At 42.9% G+C, this 16,576-nt stretch overlaps 1 protein-coding gene and 1 pseudogene across 2 annotated transcripts in view; both read left to right on the top strand.

The window, feature by feature from the left end:
• Positions 1–16,576, top strand: part of LOC144698634 (ephrin type-A receptor 5-like) — a 357,156-nt gene that overhangs the window by 165,176 nt on the left and 175,404 nt on the right. For both annotated transcript variants that reach the window (XM_078570504.1, XM_078570505.1), the window contains exon 4: positions 9,997–10,152. In XM_078570504.1, the coding sequence (XP_078426630.1) occupies positions 9,997–10,152 (156 nt within the window). The remainder of the gene's footprint in view (positions 1–9,996; positions 10,153–16,576) is intronic.
• Positions 11,111–11,936, top strand: LOC144698660 (ATP synthase peripheral stalk subunit OSCP, mitochondrial pseudogene; annotated as a pseudogene).

A 16,576-nucleotide genomic window follows, 5' to 3' on the forward strand; every position in this document is an offset into this window, starting at 1 on the left:
TTTTATATATTCTATATTTTACATTCTGTGCCACTTGCCATAAAATGCAGTATTCTATTAACCTTTTTATGATTTTATCCACTTGAGATGCTGCTATTAATTTCTTGTGAAGCTGAACCTCCAGTAAATACCTCTGTTCTTCCACATTACCCAGCTTTCCTCCAATCAAAGCATAATTATTACTTTTGTTTAACTAAAATGTGCCACATTTACTGATCTGAATTTCAGGTGCTTCTTTTTTCCTCATTCCACCAAATTGCAATTTATTTTGGTCCTCAAAGTTCCTACCTGTCTGTCCTATTTTAGTCTTGTCTGTGAATTTGTACTTAGTTCCTTCCAGCTCTAAAATCATTTGGTTCAATGTCTGAATTTTGCAAAAGCTATTAATGTTCAACATTTATAAAGCAATAATAAAAATAGATACAAATATTAAAAGGAAAATGGGAGGACAATGGTGAGGAGGAGCCACCGTTTTTTTATGCAATATGATATTTCATGTGGCTCTCACCCAAACTACCTTCGTTATCTCATGATGACATATTGCGCAAGCAGCGGAATACAACACAAATTATGTTTTTGAAATGGGAATTACATGATCTGACTGCATGGTTCTCAACATTAGGACAAGATTTTCATAATAACTTTATAGGGTTGATTCATTCAAGCACTTATACTAGTTAACCACTACAAGTTCCAGTGGTGCAAGTTGAGATTAATATGGTCTTTGAGCCCAATGCTATCCTGAGACTGCAATCTGGCTATCTTTGCTTTATGAGTTATTAGACTTCAGATGATGAATGGGATGCATTATTTCCATAATTTTCAGCATTAATCGTTACTGAATGATTTTGGAGAAACCTTCCCCATACCATATCAATCTCATACTATACTGAAAAATATGATTTTCCCACAGAGTATCCTATAGTGTTATGCTGAGCATGTCACTGTCATTCCTGTACCGGCATCATTCTGCAGTTGTACTGCACCTGTCTACTTGCTTTAGCTTCAGACCTCCAGAGGATTAGGAGCGCACTGTACATTAGCCAATTTGATAAATGATCTGAATCATGGACAGCCCTCAGCAGTGCCAAAGAATGTATTGACAGATTAACAGTGAATATGGAGCATTGCCAGCAATGTGGTATAAAATAAATGAGGTCTAATTAAACGACCTCAGGAATGAACCTAAATGGCTGAGCTATTTCTAATTTGGGAACACATCAAAATACAATATCTCTTAAAGTGTGTGCGTTACTGACATTGAATTGAATATAGAGATTCATTTTCCCCTTAGGATTATAATTAAAAAATAATGAGCTTGGAGGACTATTCCTAGTCACAGGTCAGTTTTGAAGTACTTTGGTTTAATTCACCATCGTGGACTCATCTTAATGTGAGGCAGAGGGCAGCAGATGGCTTTTCCCTTTATATATTTGCAAACAAAAAGAGGCTTCCAGCCAAAGGCTCTGAAAAGTCTTGCCTTCAAAACAGGTTAATATTGATCTGAATAGGTTTTGACTGTGGACCTTCAGGCAAAAGTGGATTCAGATTTATCTATTGTAAGTATACTCAGGAGATGGTTCATAACAGGCTTGTTCAATTTAAATTAGTTTTTGTGCTAGGTGGTATAGGAGAAGCAATTTGGGTTAGTTAATGAAAAGTCAGCCCACTCCACAGTACAGAAACTGATCATAGACTTTTGTTTTAATGGGTGAACAGCTCTTTCAAATTAGCTTTATTTGAACACACAAGCGATAAAAACATGGAGACAGGCATTGTCTCAATTTAAATGAACTGATTTAACAGACTATATTGAATTTGTCATTAGTTTAATTTTTTCCCCTCATTCAAAATCAATTTAAATGAAGGCAGAGCCAAATAGCACAGCTACAAACTGCACATAGCCAATGCACCCCGTGCATCTATGGATTTTGACTGCAAGTCCTGGTGAGTGACAACAGACAGTAATCAATAAGTGCTGGATTTCTCACATTGATGCAAAATTGTTAATCCTTTTTGAGAAAGTCTTCTTCCTTGTCTGAAGACATACAGCTCAGAATTCAATCCTTTGTAATGACAGATTTAAGCATAGGAATGTGTTCAATGTGGAAATAACTTTGCCTTGTGCATTTGTGGTCAAATATTTGGGCATTAGATACTCTTAGAGTTTGTGTTAGTAACACATTGTTCTGAAGTATTTGCCTCAGAGTTCATCTTTTTTCCATCGATGTTTGTTTTACTCTCATTACCCATCAAGGGTACAGTTCTCTTCTAGCTCACCCAGGTGGTCAGTAGTCATTTCCTCCAACTGTGATCGCAGGTTTTCTATGCAGCAACATTGAAGCTGAAATCCTTTCTTTATTATTCCATGAATATTCCAGCAGAAGTCGCTGAATAGCAATCATTAGCAAGAAACCAAACTTGTTAACCATGGAAAGTGACTGGACATGACTTTATGATTCAAGGCTGCCAGTAGAATTTGATTAATTATTGCTGCATGTGTATTGGGATAAAGGAATTTCCTGGTAATGATCTTACATTGACCCAAATTAAAACAAAAATGTTCTGCATACTCAGCATGTCAGGTAGTATTTATGGAGAGAAATACAGGCTTAATGGGGTATCTTTTATGGGGTCTGCTAGAGTGGGAAATGTGGCAGGCAAGATGGCTTAATAAAGTGGCAGCTGAAATTTCATTTTCCAGATGGCGGGTTCAAATTTGGAGATGATCTCAGTGGTGTATTTGTGGCGGGTCGGGCCGCATGATGTCCTGTGGTAGGCTGCTCCTTGTAATACATTCACATGATATGAATATCCATTATATTAAAACTTTTTGTAATTAAGTCCTACCTTCATGATAAAGTCAGTGGTGTGCGAGAATCTCATGGCACCCGCTTCACGTTTGTTTAAAGGTAGCGTGCAACAGCCGGCATTGTGCAGTTGTGCCTGAGATCAGCAGCTTTTCTTGTTGGCACAAGGGAGGGGGAGCAGGAGAATGGCAGCTTGCATGGAGGCTCAGGACAGGCAAGGGTGAGTCAGTGGTGAGGCAGGGTTTGGAGTGGTGTTGTGGCCGTGCAGGAGTGGAAGAGGGATCCAAGGGAGGACAGAAGGTAGGTTTGTGGGCTTGGAGGAGTGGAGTGGGAAGGGCCTGCCATCCTGGGTATAGTTGGGGTGGGGAGTGGAAACAGTCAATAAAGGTAAGAAAATGAGGGGCCTAAAGGGCAGTGCCACTACTGTCCACATGTGGGTTCATCTCAGGGTGTTGGCTGGCAGAGACCTTACAGGGCCTTGAGTTCACCTACAACATCCCCTCGGACAATGCCCTTTACAATGTATAGAAGGGAGGGCTGGCTGAGTGTGCAATTTCAGCTATGACCCACAGGGAGATGAGTACAACACTGGACACTAACATGAACATTCAATAAAAAATGAATGCAAACACAACATTGGTTCTTCCACAAGAAAGAAATGTCCCTATCTCCCCTGCAACCATCAGTGTGCGCCAACATGAGGCGTGCCAGTCCATTTAGTTTTCTAACTTTTTTTTCATTCACGGGATGTGGGCTTCGCTGGCTGAGTCAACATTTATTGCCCATCCCTAGCTGCCCTTGAGAAGGTGGTGGTGAGCTGCCTTTTTGAATTAAACTAGTGATAATGTGCGCATGAATAAAATGAAGCTAATGTAATGTGAAATAGTTACAAGTAAAATTTAAATTTAAAAAACATCCGTGCCACTCTAGTGGTCTCCATAAGTCTTAAGTTAATGGAAGTGGAGTTGACCAGAAAAGTTGTGGCCGTGATGAAGAGTCTCTCAGTTTGTTAGGAAGCTCTTTTATAACCCACCTGTACCTGCTGCATTGTCAGCTGAAGGCGGGTTTCAGCACCTAGAAACTTCCCCCCCATTGCGCGATCGCTCGTGTCTCCCATGCACGCTGCCAGCACTTAAGATTTAAATTGGAATCGCATGGGAACGAACAAAAAGCAGGAGAGTGCAAGTGGTACCCACTTCCTGTTCCGCCGTTGGGAATGGCTCATCACAGTTAAAATTCCACCCAATGTTTCAGGTCGATAACCTCTCACTGGAAAACAAACCCTGACCAATGGAAGTAGTTTGACCACCACCCCCATACCACCGTTTACTGTATTCAGCCATGAAAACTGCACATCATTTTGAATTCCAGAGCATTTCACCCTGGGCTAATATCCTGTGGTTGCAACTGCTCCTGATTTTTTAGATACTTTTTAACTGATGTAATATTTCACAACTAAAAATGATTTACCAATTCTTCGCTGATAGCTTCAGTGGTAGCTGGAGCTCACAACCGTAAAATACCCCCTTTATTTTTTGAATTCCATAACACCAGGTTCCCATTTAGACAATGATGCATGCACTTTAATTTTAAAGGCACTGTTGACAAGTTTATGCTGATCCATTAACAGCCCCAGTGGCTGCAAAGTCCTATGGGCCCTTGAATGATAAACTGTTGACGCTGCACATTTATTTTGCTGTCAGCAGTTGTGCTAAAGTAAATAGGGTAAAACTCCGGTAAAGATGAATGCCATGAAATTGCATTGATAAGAGTTAGGAGGAATTCTGTTCACTGCACAACCAATGTTGAGAAGATATTGGGATGAAATGAATGCTGTCAGAGATAGATTTATTGTAGGCTAAATTCACTGAATAACATTCTGGGAAAGCCTGAGAAATAATTAGGTGAAGCCGGCAGAATGATCTTGATATGATTTAATTTGGAGCTTTCATGAAGTGTGAAACAGTACTAGATTGACAAAACAATAAAAATAGATCTATTTCTTCAGAAATCCCGAGCTGAGAAAAGCTAAAATCCAAAAACTGGTTCATCTCATCAACAAGTTGCAGCACTGTATTTGATTAGGTTAATGTATGCTTGAGATATTTAACTATTCTTTATGGGAGTCTCCTTAGGCCAGGCGTACATTTCCTTTCAGTGAAGTAATAACTGATGTCACCTAGCTGTCTGCTGAGTTTGGACAATTGAAGTGTTAGCTCTTAAAATTTATCTGCGGTGTTGTGATGTTCTGGCACAGAGAGGATGGCCAGAATTGTCTAGAACATTGCAGGTTCTTCTGAGTTCCTGATTTCATCCACAGTGCTGAGGAAAGCGTCAAGCAGTTGCCAGATTTCCAACAAGAAGGATGGGAATTGAAGGTCATTGGGACTGGGATAGTTTTCTTACAAGCCTGAGAGTAGATTACTCTGCCTTCTAACTGCGTTAGCATGAGGTTTGCAAAAATCAAAGGAAATTTGTAAATAGATGGAGCCTTATTCTTGAACTGTGGAGACTTTCACATAACATTACATGGTATTTATAGCATAGAAACAGCCCGTTTGACCTAACAGGCCCAGGCAGGGTTTATAAGACCATAAGACGTAGGAGCAGAGGTAGGCCATTCAGCCCATCAAGTCTGCTCTGCCATTCAATGAGATCATGGCTGATCTGATAATCCTCAATTCCACTTCCCTGCCTTTTCCCCATAACCCTTGATTCCCTTACTGATTAAAAATCTGTCTATCTCAGCCTTGAATATACTTAATGACCCAACCTCTATAGCCCTCTGCGGTAAACAATTCCCTAGATTCACTACCCTCTGAGAGAAGAAATTCCTCCTTGTCTCTGTCTTAAATGGGCAACCCTTTACTCTGAAATTATGCCCTCTGGTGCTAGACTCTCCCGCAAGGGAAACAACCTCTCAGGATCTACCCTGTCAAACTCCCTAAGAGTCTAATGTTTCAATGTCACCCCTCATTCTTCTAAACTCCAATGAATAGATATCCAACCTACTCAACCTCTCCTCATAAGAAAATCCCTCTAAACCCAGGATCAACCTAGTGAACCTTCTCTGGACTGCCTCCAATGCCAGTATATCTCTCCTTAGATAAGGGGACCAAAACTGTGCACAGTATTTTAGGTGTGGTCTAACTAGTGCCTTGTATAGTCTTAGCAAGAATTCCCTATTTTTATACTCCATTCCCTTTGAAATAAAGGCCAACATTCCATTTGCCTTCCCTATTACTTGCTGAACTTGTATACTAGCTTTTTGTGATTCATGTATGCTGACCCCAAAATCCCTTTGTGCTGCAGCTTTCTACAGCCTTTCTCCATTTAAATAATATTCAGCTCCTCTATTCTTCCTGCCAGAAGTGCATAACCTCACATTTTCCCTCATTATATTCCATCTGCCAAATTTTTGCCCACTCACTTAACCTGTCTATATCCCTCTGCAGACTCTTTGTGTCATCCTCATCACTTGCCTTCCCACTTATTTTTGTGCCATCCGCAAACTTGGCGATAGTACAATCACTTCCCTCATCCAAGTCATTAATATATATTGTAAATAATTGTGGCCCCAGCACGGATCCCTGTGGCACTCCACTAGTTGCCATCCTGAAAATACCCCCCTTTATCCCAGTTCTTTGTCATGTTAGTTAGCCAATCCTCTATCCATGCTAATATACTACCCCCAACACCATATCTTATTAAGCAGCCTTATGTGTGGTACCTTATCGAACGCCTTTTGGAAATCTAAATATATTACATCTACTGGTTCCCCTTTATCTATCCTGCTTGTTACCTCCTCAAAGAATTCTAATATATTTGTCAGGCATGATTTCCCCTTCATGAAGCCATGCTGACTCTGCTTGATTATATTATGGGCAGGATTTTGCCAGGAGCCCAGGCGGCAACTAGAAAAAACATGAAACCTCATCCATCGGCGGGATGAGGTTTCATGTAGGGTTTTAAAAATTTTAATAAAGGTGTTATGGAAATTATGAACATGTACCAACTCATGTGACATTGTCACATGAGGGGACATGTAAGGGAATTTTTTTTTTTTCTATTTTTAATGTTGCCGATCGGAAGCGCGCCCGCACGCACCAGCCCATCAACTTCCCCCCCAATGTATTTCTAAATGCTTGGTTTACACTCTTTATAATAGAATCTAACATTTTCCCAATGACAGATGTTAAGCTAACTGGCCTATATTTACCTGTTTTTTTTTGTCTCCCTCCCTTTTTGAATAAGGGTGTTACATTGGCAGTTTTTCAATCCTCTGGGGCTTTTCCAGAATCTAAGGATTATTGGAAGATTACTACCAGTGCATCCACTATCTCTGTAGTTACTTCCTTTAATATCCTAAGATGCAATCCATCAGGTCCAGGGGACTTATCAGTCTTTAGCCCCAATATTTTCCCTAGTACTTTTTCTCTATTGATAGCTATTGTATTCATTTCCTCCCTGTCTTTTGCTGCTTGATTATTTAGTATTGGTATGCTATTAGTGTCTTCTACTGTGAAGACTGATGCAAAGTATTTATTCAACTCCTCTGCCATTTCCTGGCTCCCCATAATTATTTCCCCAGCCTCATTTTCTAAGGGGCTATTGTTCACTTTCTCTTCCTTTTTATATATTTAAAGAAGCTTACACGAGCCTCGTCCCAGCCGCCTTCATCTCACCAATCAGTATCCTATTAGCCTTTTCCCTTCCTCTAGCTTCTGCAGTCTGTGGCTCCTAGTTCTGATCTCCTCAGCAACTGGAAGCATTTATCCAAACCTTTTATAATATTAAAGATCTCCCTCAGGAGTCATAATCATATAAATGGTGAATAACAGTGGTCCCACATTGATACTTGTGGAATGCCACTTTTCAACTTTTCCAATCTGAGTAACGAACTTTAACCCCTGCTCTCTGCTTTCTGTTTTATAGCCAGCTTCCAATCCATTCTGCAACGTGTCCTAACCTTATTCATCGGCCTACTATGTGGTACCTTATCAAATGCCTTTTGACAATCCAAATATATTACATCCATTGTGTTACCCAATTCTTTTTACGTACGAACATATGAATTAGAAGCAGGAGTAGGCCGCTAGAGCCTGCCCCGTTTTTCAATAAGATCATGGCTGATCTGATTGTGGCCTCAACTCCACATTCTGCCTACCCCCGATAACCTTTAATTTTTGACCTTTTGACTTTCCCAAGCCACGGGCGGAATTGTCCCAGATTTGCACAAATGTGTTGGCGGGTGGGAAAAAATTGTTTTACCCACAGGCTGCAAAGGTGGGTTTTTGTGCTGTATCATCCAGTTCCCACCTCACTAATTATACAGCCACAGGAAACACGCCGTCTCACTGGCAGGCAGCCTTCAATTTGCCCGCCGTGTTGTTACCTCGCCACTTCCTCATGCATGGTGCTATATTTAAATTGCAGCCGTGTGCATAGTTCTCAATTCTTGTGGCCCAGGCCCGCTCCAGTGAAGACATGGCCCCAAAAGCCAAGAAGATGCAGCCCCTGATGCATCCCTGGGACACCTTCTGGATGCCGTGGAGGCCCGCCATGATGTCCTCTATGCCCGCTCTGGCCACAGAAGGCCCATCAGTCTCACCACTCCAGCTTGGGAGGCGATGGCAGAGGTGGCCAGTGCCAATGCTGCACACAAGAGGTCGGCCATCCGGTGCAGAAAATGGATGAATAATCTCATCTGTGCCGCTAGGGTAAGGCATCACTCTAAATTCACACACACCCAAGCCCATCACACATTCACTGGCACCTCACTCACTGCAAGGGATCTCACCACTCACTCTCTCACACCCACCCTCACATCTCCATCTGGCTTCAAGCTCCTCTGGAGACTGCCTCCTCAGCCCTCACCATCTTGAGGCCACTTGCACAGATAAACATGTGTCCCCACACACACCCTGGACCAACCCCCTTCCCTAATACAGCCAAGTAAGCCCTAGCCCTGTAGCTGTTGAAAAGACTTATGGCTGGTCTGGTCAGTAGAGACCTGCCCATGAGCCCCCACTAAAAGTGATGTGGTGCTGTCTGTTAAGCCTGGCGCTGATGACCGCGGATAGACCATAAGACGTCGGAGTGAAAGTAGGCCATACGGCCCATTGAATCTGCTCCGCTACTGGGTTATCATGCTGCCCAAAGCAAGGCAGGCAAACAAACCTCGAAGTCCCGAGCGAAGTGGAACTCGCCAGGTGCATGTCACTTATGTACAGTTGCGAAATACACCGATGTGCCCGAATGCTCCAGCTTGGGGTTGGGGGGGTGGGGGGTGTGTGTGATTCCGGTGAGCAGCGCTTATAATGAGATACTAAAGAATTGAAATTAGGTTCCCAATGTGCGACAGCGGGAAATGCGGTCCGCCATTGACGGGTGAAGCGGATGATCGCAGGACAGGGCAGGACGGGGTGAAACCCGTTTTTGGCTTTCTCACCATGTTGTTCCCTCCCACCCGCTCGCCATGACGCCTGATGCCAATGAGGGCAGAAAATCTCGGCCCTCATGATAATGCCGTCTGAAGGATGAGTAACCTATTGCCAGGATGGTAAGCAAACTAGTCCGTCCCAATGCTTTCTCCTTCGTCTTTGCCTATTGTGCAGTACCTTATCAAAAGACTTTTGCAAATCAAAATATATTACTTCAATTGTATTACCCTGATCGAGCCTGGCTATTACGTCTTCGAAGAATTCTATTGAATATCTAGAGCATGTAAATATTGTGACAGGGACTATTCTCCAACAACACTTAATGATTGTGTTGAAATGCTTTGGGACTTCCTGCAGATGTGAAAAGTGCTACACAAATATAAAGTCTTTTTCTCACCCACTCCCATTATCTTTGTGTTTTTTTTGTACACGGAAGGGAATATTCATATAACTGTGAAACAGCTCTTGTAAAGAAAGAATTTAATCTAGGAATTTAACAAATATCTCAGATAGAATTATTTTCCAGCCACCATCTTGCAAACTAACAGCAGCAATGCAGTACTCATTACACTGAAATCTTACAGGTATGGCGTATTTATGCCACTAATAGAATCTATTCTACTTGGAATAACTTCTATGTTCTCAAATTGGCTTGTGTAAAAGGAAATACTATATATTTTTTATTTTGAGCAGCCATTTGGTGCATTTCATTGAAATCCTTGTCTTTTGTTTAATTTCTGCAGTTTGCCAGCCAGGATTCTTTAAGGCCTCACCATACAGCCTGTCCTGCAGCAAGTGTCCTCCTTACAGTTATACCAATGACAAAGGGTCAGTATCGTGTCACTGTATGGAAAACTACTTCAGAAGAGATAATGATCCACCTGCAATGGCCTGTACAAGTAAGTAAATCTTGTAAGCCATGAAATTATTTCTGTGGTTGAAACTTATTCAACAACTTTAAAATGGAGCATGTATGGAAACATTCAAACAAACCCTGAAGTTTACAGTGGACTAGCCTCAGTTGCAATGTGACACCACTTTTCACTCTATACTTTATAACTGTTATGGGGATGGAACTTTCACTTGGTGAATACAAGCATTTAATATATTTGTGTTAAATTTGTGTTGGACATTGGACTGGATTTTTGCTGCTGAGGCAGAGAGCTTGAATCAGGAAACTACCCAACTCACTGGACTTGTCTCGGTAGTAAGGCCCCCGAATGGCGCCACCTTTGCTCCAGGGGGTGGGTGTGGGATTGAGTCAGGCCTGTCACTCCTGGACGCAAAGCCTGGTTAACAAGGGAGGGGTTGACTACCTAAGCAAGCAGGTTAAAAGGCCTACTTTGGTTCTCTGGGACTTTGGGGACTTTGTCTCAGTTGTATTGTGACATTTTAGGCCTTTTAGCCCTCGCCCCTCACCATGCTCCTCCCCATGCCCCCTCCATGTCACCTTATGCCATTTCATACCTCCCTACCCACCTCCGTGGCCCTTTATAATCCCCATGTGAACTCATGCCAACTTTTGGCCCTTCCATCCCCTTTCACTGAGTGGTTCTGTACATAGCATACAATGAGCCACATATTAACAATGACACATGTGGAACTGCTCAGAAAAACATCCATTCACAAATCTTCTTTTGAAAAAATACTGCTGTTCTTACAACGCTATAAAAGTGCCAATCAGACAGACCATTAAAGTATCAATAACAGAGTCTTCAAACACTTCACATGGCTGAGAGTCCAGACACAAAAAAGGATTATCTTAATGGGGTTCTGTTTTAACAGCTGGAGAGAACTGTTGACTTTGCCTGATTTGACATATTTAAGTGTTTATCATAAATGGTTCCATAATTCCTCTGATCGCAGCAAGGCCTTGGGTTGACCTATATCAGGGCAAAGAAGATGGTGGCACCGGCTCGGTTTGGTCTGAAGGTTCGTTACTTCAGCACCACAGTGGTCAAACCAGTGAGCAAACTGGTGATGCCACCTATTCACGTCTATGGAGTTGAAGGTAGATATGCCACAGCTTTGTACTCTGCTGCCAGCAAGCAGAAGAAACTGGACCGAGTGGAGCAGGAACTACATAAGATAGTTTCAATAATGATAGACCCCAAGTTCTATGGAGTGGTCAACAATCCCCACATTAAGCACAATATCGAGCAAAGAACTGTGAATGACGTTCTGTTGAAACAGAAAGTTTTCCCAATCATGCTCAACTTCGTCAATTTGTTAGCTGAGATTGGACGGTTGCGCCAGACCCCCGATGTTACTCCTGCTTTTAGTAAGATCATGAGTGCACATCGTGGGGATGTTCTCTGCTCAGTCACTGCTGCTCAGCCCCTGGATGAAGCAAATCTTTTGGAGCTAAAATCTGTTCTTAGTGGTTTTCTAAAAAAAAAGTGAAACCCTGAAACTGGAGACCAAGACCGATCCTTCAATCCTGGGTGGAATGATTGTTAGTGTTGGTGATAAGTATGCTGATATGTCTACAAAAACCAAGATTCAAAAACTCAGCAAACTGATAAATGAAGCCGTATAAGAGCATCACCTGAATCTGAGCAATTTCCTGTTGGATGTAATTGGAAATCTGCTCCACTATGTGTACAGTGATCACTGTCTGTGTGATTGGCTTTCATTACTGTACAAAAGATTTGATAAAAGTATCTTTGAAACGGAAAAAAAACAGGTTTCCACTTATACAATGATGCATGCACTTTTATTTTAAAGGCATTGTTGACAAGTTTCTGCTGATCCATTAACAGCCCCAGTGGCTGCAAAGTCCTACGGGCCTTAAATAAAAAACCATTGATGCTGCACTTTTGTTTTTCTATCAGCAGCCTCAATGTTTTCATTTGCTCTCCTAACTTTACTCAGTTCTGCTGAAGGGTCACGAGGACTCGAAACATCAACTCTTTTCTTCTCCGCCGATGCTGCCAGACCTTCTGAGTTTTTCCAGGTAATTCTGTTTTTGTTTTGGATTTCCAGCATCGGCAGTAGTTTTTTGTTTTTATCAATGTTTTCATTCTTTATTTGCACAAGATTAAGAGGTGTGAAGTGTTTGAAGCTTCTGTCCTTGAAACTTTAATGGTCTTTCTGATTAACACTTTTATATGGTTGAAGGAACAGCAGTTTTTTCAAAAGAAGATCTGTGAATGGGTGTTTTTTCCGAGCGGTTCTACACGTCATTTTTACCATGTGGCTTATTGGTTATGTACATAGTGTACACTGGGTGAATGGTCATAGAAGGGCCATAAGCCAGCATAGGGGTTATAAAGGGCCATAGAGGTAGGGTGGCATGAGTTGGCACTGAGCTGGAATGGATAGAGCATGGGGGTATTAGTAAGACCTTTTGTCCTTACCTTTCAAAAGGTTATGGAATTCAGACTATGGTTCACAACTCCTCTGAGATCCATGAATCATGAGTCATGGAGAAGCTGGCCTGACTCCACAGTAATTGAGGGGGAGCTAGGAGATGCATACCCCTGCAGTGGAACCAGCCAGGTTGGGGATGCACAGCGGGCTTGCAACCCGCACCTTTATCCTTTGCCAGTAAAAATTGGAGGTGCTGGGAATGGGGGCAGGAATACCAGAATCTGGTCCCAACTGCCATTTTTAATTGGCCCCGGAGTCATTCTGACTCCATGAAAATCTGGGCCATTAACTCTAAAATTGGATGTGTTGCTGTTCTTTTTTCTGCATTTAGATTTGACCCACAAGCGGGTCAAATCCTGGAACACTCTGTTCCTAACAGCCACATGGGCTGCAGCGGTTCAAGAAGGCAGCTCACCTCCACCTTCCCAAGGGCAATTAGGGATGGGCAATAAATGCTGGCCTAGCCAGTGATGCCCACATCCCATGAATGAATAAAAAAAACTCTACATTCCCACCTACCCCTGATAACCTTCCACCCCCTTGTTTATCAAGACTCTATCTACCTCTGCCTTAAAAATGTTCAACAACTCTGCTTCCACTGCCTTTTCAGGAAGAAAGTTCCAAAGGCTCACGAAAAAATTTCTCCTCATCTCTGTCTTAAATGAGCGACCCTTTATTTTTAAACAGTGACCGCTGGTTCTAGATTCTTCCACAAGCAGAAACATCCTCTCCACATCCACCCTGTCAAGACCCCTCTGGATCTTATATGTTTCAATCAAGCCGCCTCTTACTCTTCTAAACTCCAGCAGATACAAGCCTAGTCTGTCTAACCTTTCCTCATAAGACAACACACCCATTCCAGCTATTAGGCTAGTAAACCTCCTCTGAACTGCTTCCAATATATTTACATCCTTCCTTTAATAAGGAGAGCAATACTGTACACAGTACACCAGATGTAATCTCACCAATGTCCTGCATAACTGAAGTATAACCTCCCTTCTTTTGTATTCAATTCCTCTCAAAATCAAGGGCTGCTTTATGGAGCCACAAGCATTTTGCCGACCTCAAAACAACCCCTGACATGTGGGGAGGCTGCCAGCTAACTGGAGGCTGCGCCCAATCAGCAACCCAGAGGACCATTGGAGACAGGCTCAATGGCCCAAAGAGGAGGCCACAGGCAGGGATGGTAGCCCCCACAACCCCAACAATCACCCCGGAGGAATTTCCCTTCCGATGTTTAACGCCCTCAATATTTTCTTTAACTTAACGCTACCGAGGTCCCTGCCTGTCTCAACAGTGAGCACCTCTCCTAGTGATGCTGCTGAGGCTTGAGAGCTGCCAGGCCTCTGATTGGGCCTTGAGCATCAAGAACCTGCCAGATGGCTGGCTGCCTGCCACTTGGGGGCCACCTGCGGTAAAATTGCCATGTCTGTCCTGCTGCCAGCAAATGCGGGCCTGCAAACTATTTTTCACCCCAACATCAGGGTCCAGATGTCCACAGCAAAATTCAGGCCAAAGAGTCTGCAAAGGGATATGGATAGATTCAGTTAGTGAGCAAGAATGTGGCAGATACAATATACTTTGAGGAAATGTGAGGTTATTCACTTTGGCAGGAAGAAGTGAAAAGCAGATTTCATTTCAATGGTGTGAAACCATTAAATGTTGATCCTTAGAGAAATTTAGGTGCCCTTGTACACAAAACGCAGAAAGTGAACAGGCAGGTACCACATGCGTTAGGAAGGCAAATTATAATTTGGTCTTTATTGCAAGGGTTTTGGATAGAACAGTAAGGAAGTCTTGCTGCAAAAAGGCTTTGGTAATGGAGAACAGTGTATAGTTTTGATCTCTTTACCTCAGGAAATATACACTTGCTTGAGAGGGGATGCAGCAAAGGTTCAGGAGATTGATTCCTGGGAAGAGAGGGCTATTTTATGAGGAGAGATTGAATAGAATGGGCCTATATTCCCTGGTATTTAGAAGAATGAAAGATGATCTCATTGAAAAGTTTTTTTTTAAAATTCTTCGAGGACTTGACAGGCTAGATGCTTGGAGGCTGTTTCCTTGCTGGAGAGCCAAGAGCTACGGGTTCTCTGTCTTGAATGTACTCATTGACTGAGCATCCAGAGCTGCATGGGGTAGACAATCAAAGAGATTCTCAACACTCTGAGTGAAGAAATTTCTCCTCAGCTCGGTCCTAAGGGCCTTTGCACAGCTACATGTCATGCCTACCAGCTAGCTCACCTAAGTTTAAAGATGACATCAATCTGTGCCAAATTTTTTTATCATAAATTTTTCATCAACAACTATTCATATTTATATAGCACCTTTAAGGCGTTTCACAGGAGTGTCATAAAGCAACATTTGACACCGAGCCAAACAAGGCAATATGAGGACAGATGGCTAGAAGCGTGGTGAAAGAGGTAAGTTTCAAGGAGTGTCTCAAGGAGGAAACAGAGGCAGAGTTATAGGGAGGGAATTCCGGAGCCTAGCAGCTGAAGGTATGACTATCAATGGTGGAGCAATTAAAATTGGGGATTCTCTAGAGATTAGAATCAGATAAGCACAGGTATCTCAGAAGGCTTTGTGGCTGGAAGACATTACAGAGATAGGGAGGGACAAAGCCATGGAGGAATTTCAAAAGAAAGGTGAGAATTTTAAAATTGAGGTTTGTTTAAACAGGAGTCAGTGTAGGTCAGGAGTGATGGGAGAATGGGGCATGTTATGAGTAAGCACATGGGAAGCAGAGTATTGGATGACCTTAAGTTTACAGATGGAAGAATGTGGGAGGTCAGCCAGGTGTGCATTGGAGTAGTCCAAGTTCAGAGGTAACAAAGATATGGATGAGGGTTTCAGCAGCAGATGAGCTGAGGCAAGGGCAGAATCAGGCAATATTGTGTAAGTGGAAATAATTGGTATGAGTGATGGTGCGAGTATGTGGTCAGGAGCTCACCAAGGTTGCAAGCAGCCTGGGCTGAATGTTCCTGGTCCTGGGGGTTAATTAGAAGCCAGGACCATGAGCAAATTGGAAAATGGTGCAGCGGTTCGGCTACCTGACCCATTACTGCCACTAAGTAATTTTACCAGATGCGGGGCCAATGCAGCAGAGGATTCCCACCTAGCAGCGGTGGGTAGCCTATTAGACCCATTAATAGGCCAATTGGAAAATATTGACGGCCCGACTCTGATCTTTCCATCTGTGGATGGGCCATTCCGCTAAGGCTAGAACCCAACAGGTAACTGAAGGCGGCCTCACGCTGGGAGGCTGGGAGTCCTTCAATGCCTCGATCTACCCAGCATGGGCCTGCTGGGGTGTGATGGTAACAGTTGCGGCTGCAATCCATTCTGTGGACAACTGTGGCCATGTGTGATTCTTAATTTTTCCCAATGCTGAGGAGAGTGCCTCCAATTTGAGTTGCGCTTGTGGTCTCCTGCTTGCCTCAGCTGCACCCACCTTACTTAGTGTGGGTCCTGCCATTCTGTCTCCTGCTTCCCTGGTTTGCCCACCACCCTTAATTGCTAGGGCTCCCAGAGGCAGCATCTTAATTGGCCACCTCCGGGAAGATATTCTGCCATGGTTACTTCCAGGCTCCCAACCTGAAATTGAGGCTGACATCAGGCTAACAACCCAACTGGGAAAATTCCACCATTTGGTTCAGCCTCAGGCAGTTACCAGGGAAAGGAATGGAGTTGGTAACTAGGGAACAAAGTTTGTAGCAGGGGCTGAAGACAATAGCTTAGGCATTCCTAATAATTAATTGGAAGAAGTTTCTGCTCATCCAGTACTGGATGTCAGACAAACAGTCTGGCAATTTAGCAGCAGTGGAAGAGTTGAGAAAGGTGATAGTAGGTTAGAGTTAGGTGCCATAAAAGTGCATGTGAAAGCTAATTCCGTGTTTTAGATGATGTTTCCTAGGGGTAGCATGTAAATTAAATATAAGAAGCACCAAGGAT

The sequence above is a fragment of the Cetorhinus maximus genome, chromosome 2, assembly GCF_964194155.1.
Source record: "Cetorhinus maximus chromosome 2, sCetMax3.hap1.1, whole genome shotgun sequence".
Classification (NCBI taxonomy): Eukaryota; Metazoa; Chordata; class Chondrichthyes; order Lamniformes; family Cetorhinidae; genus Cetorhinus; species Cetorhinus maximus.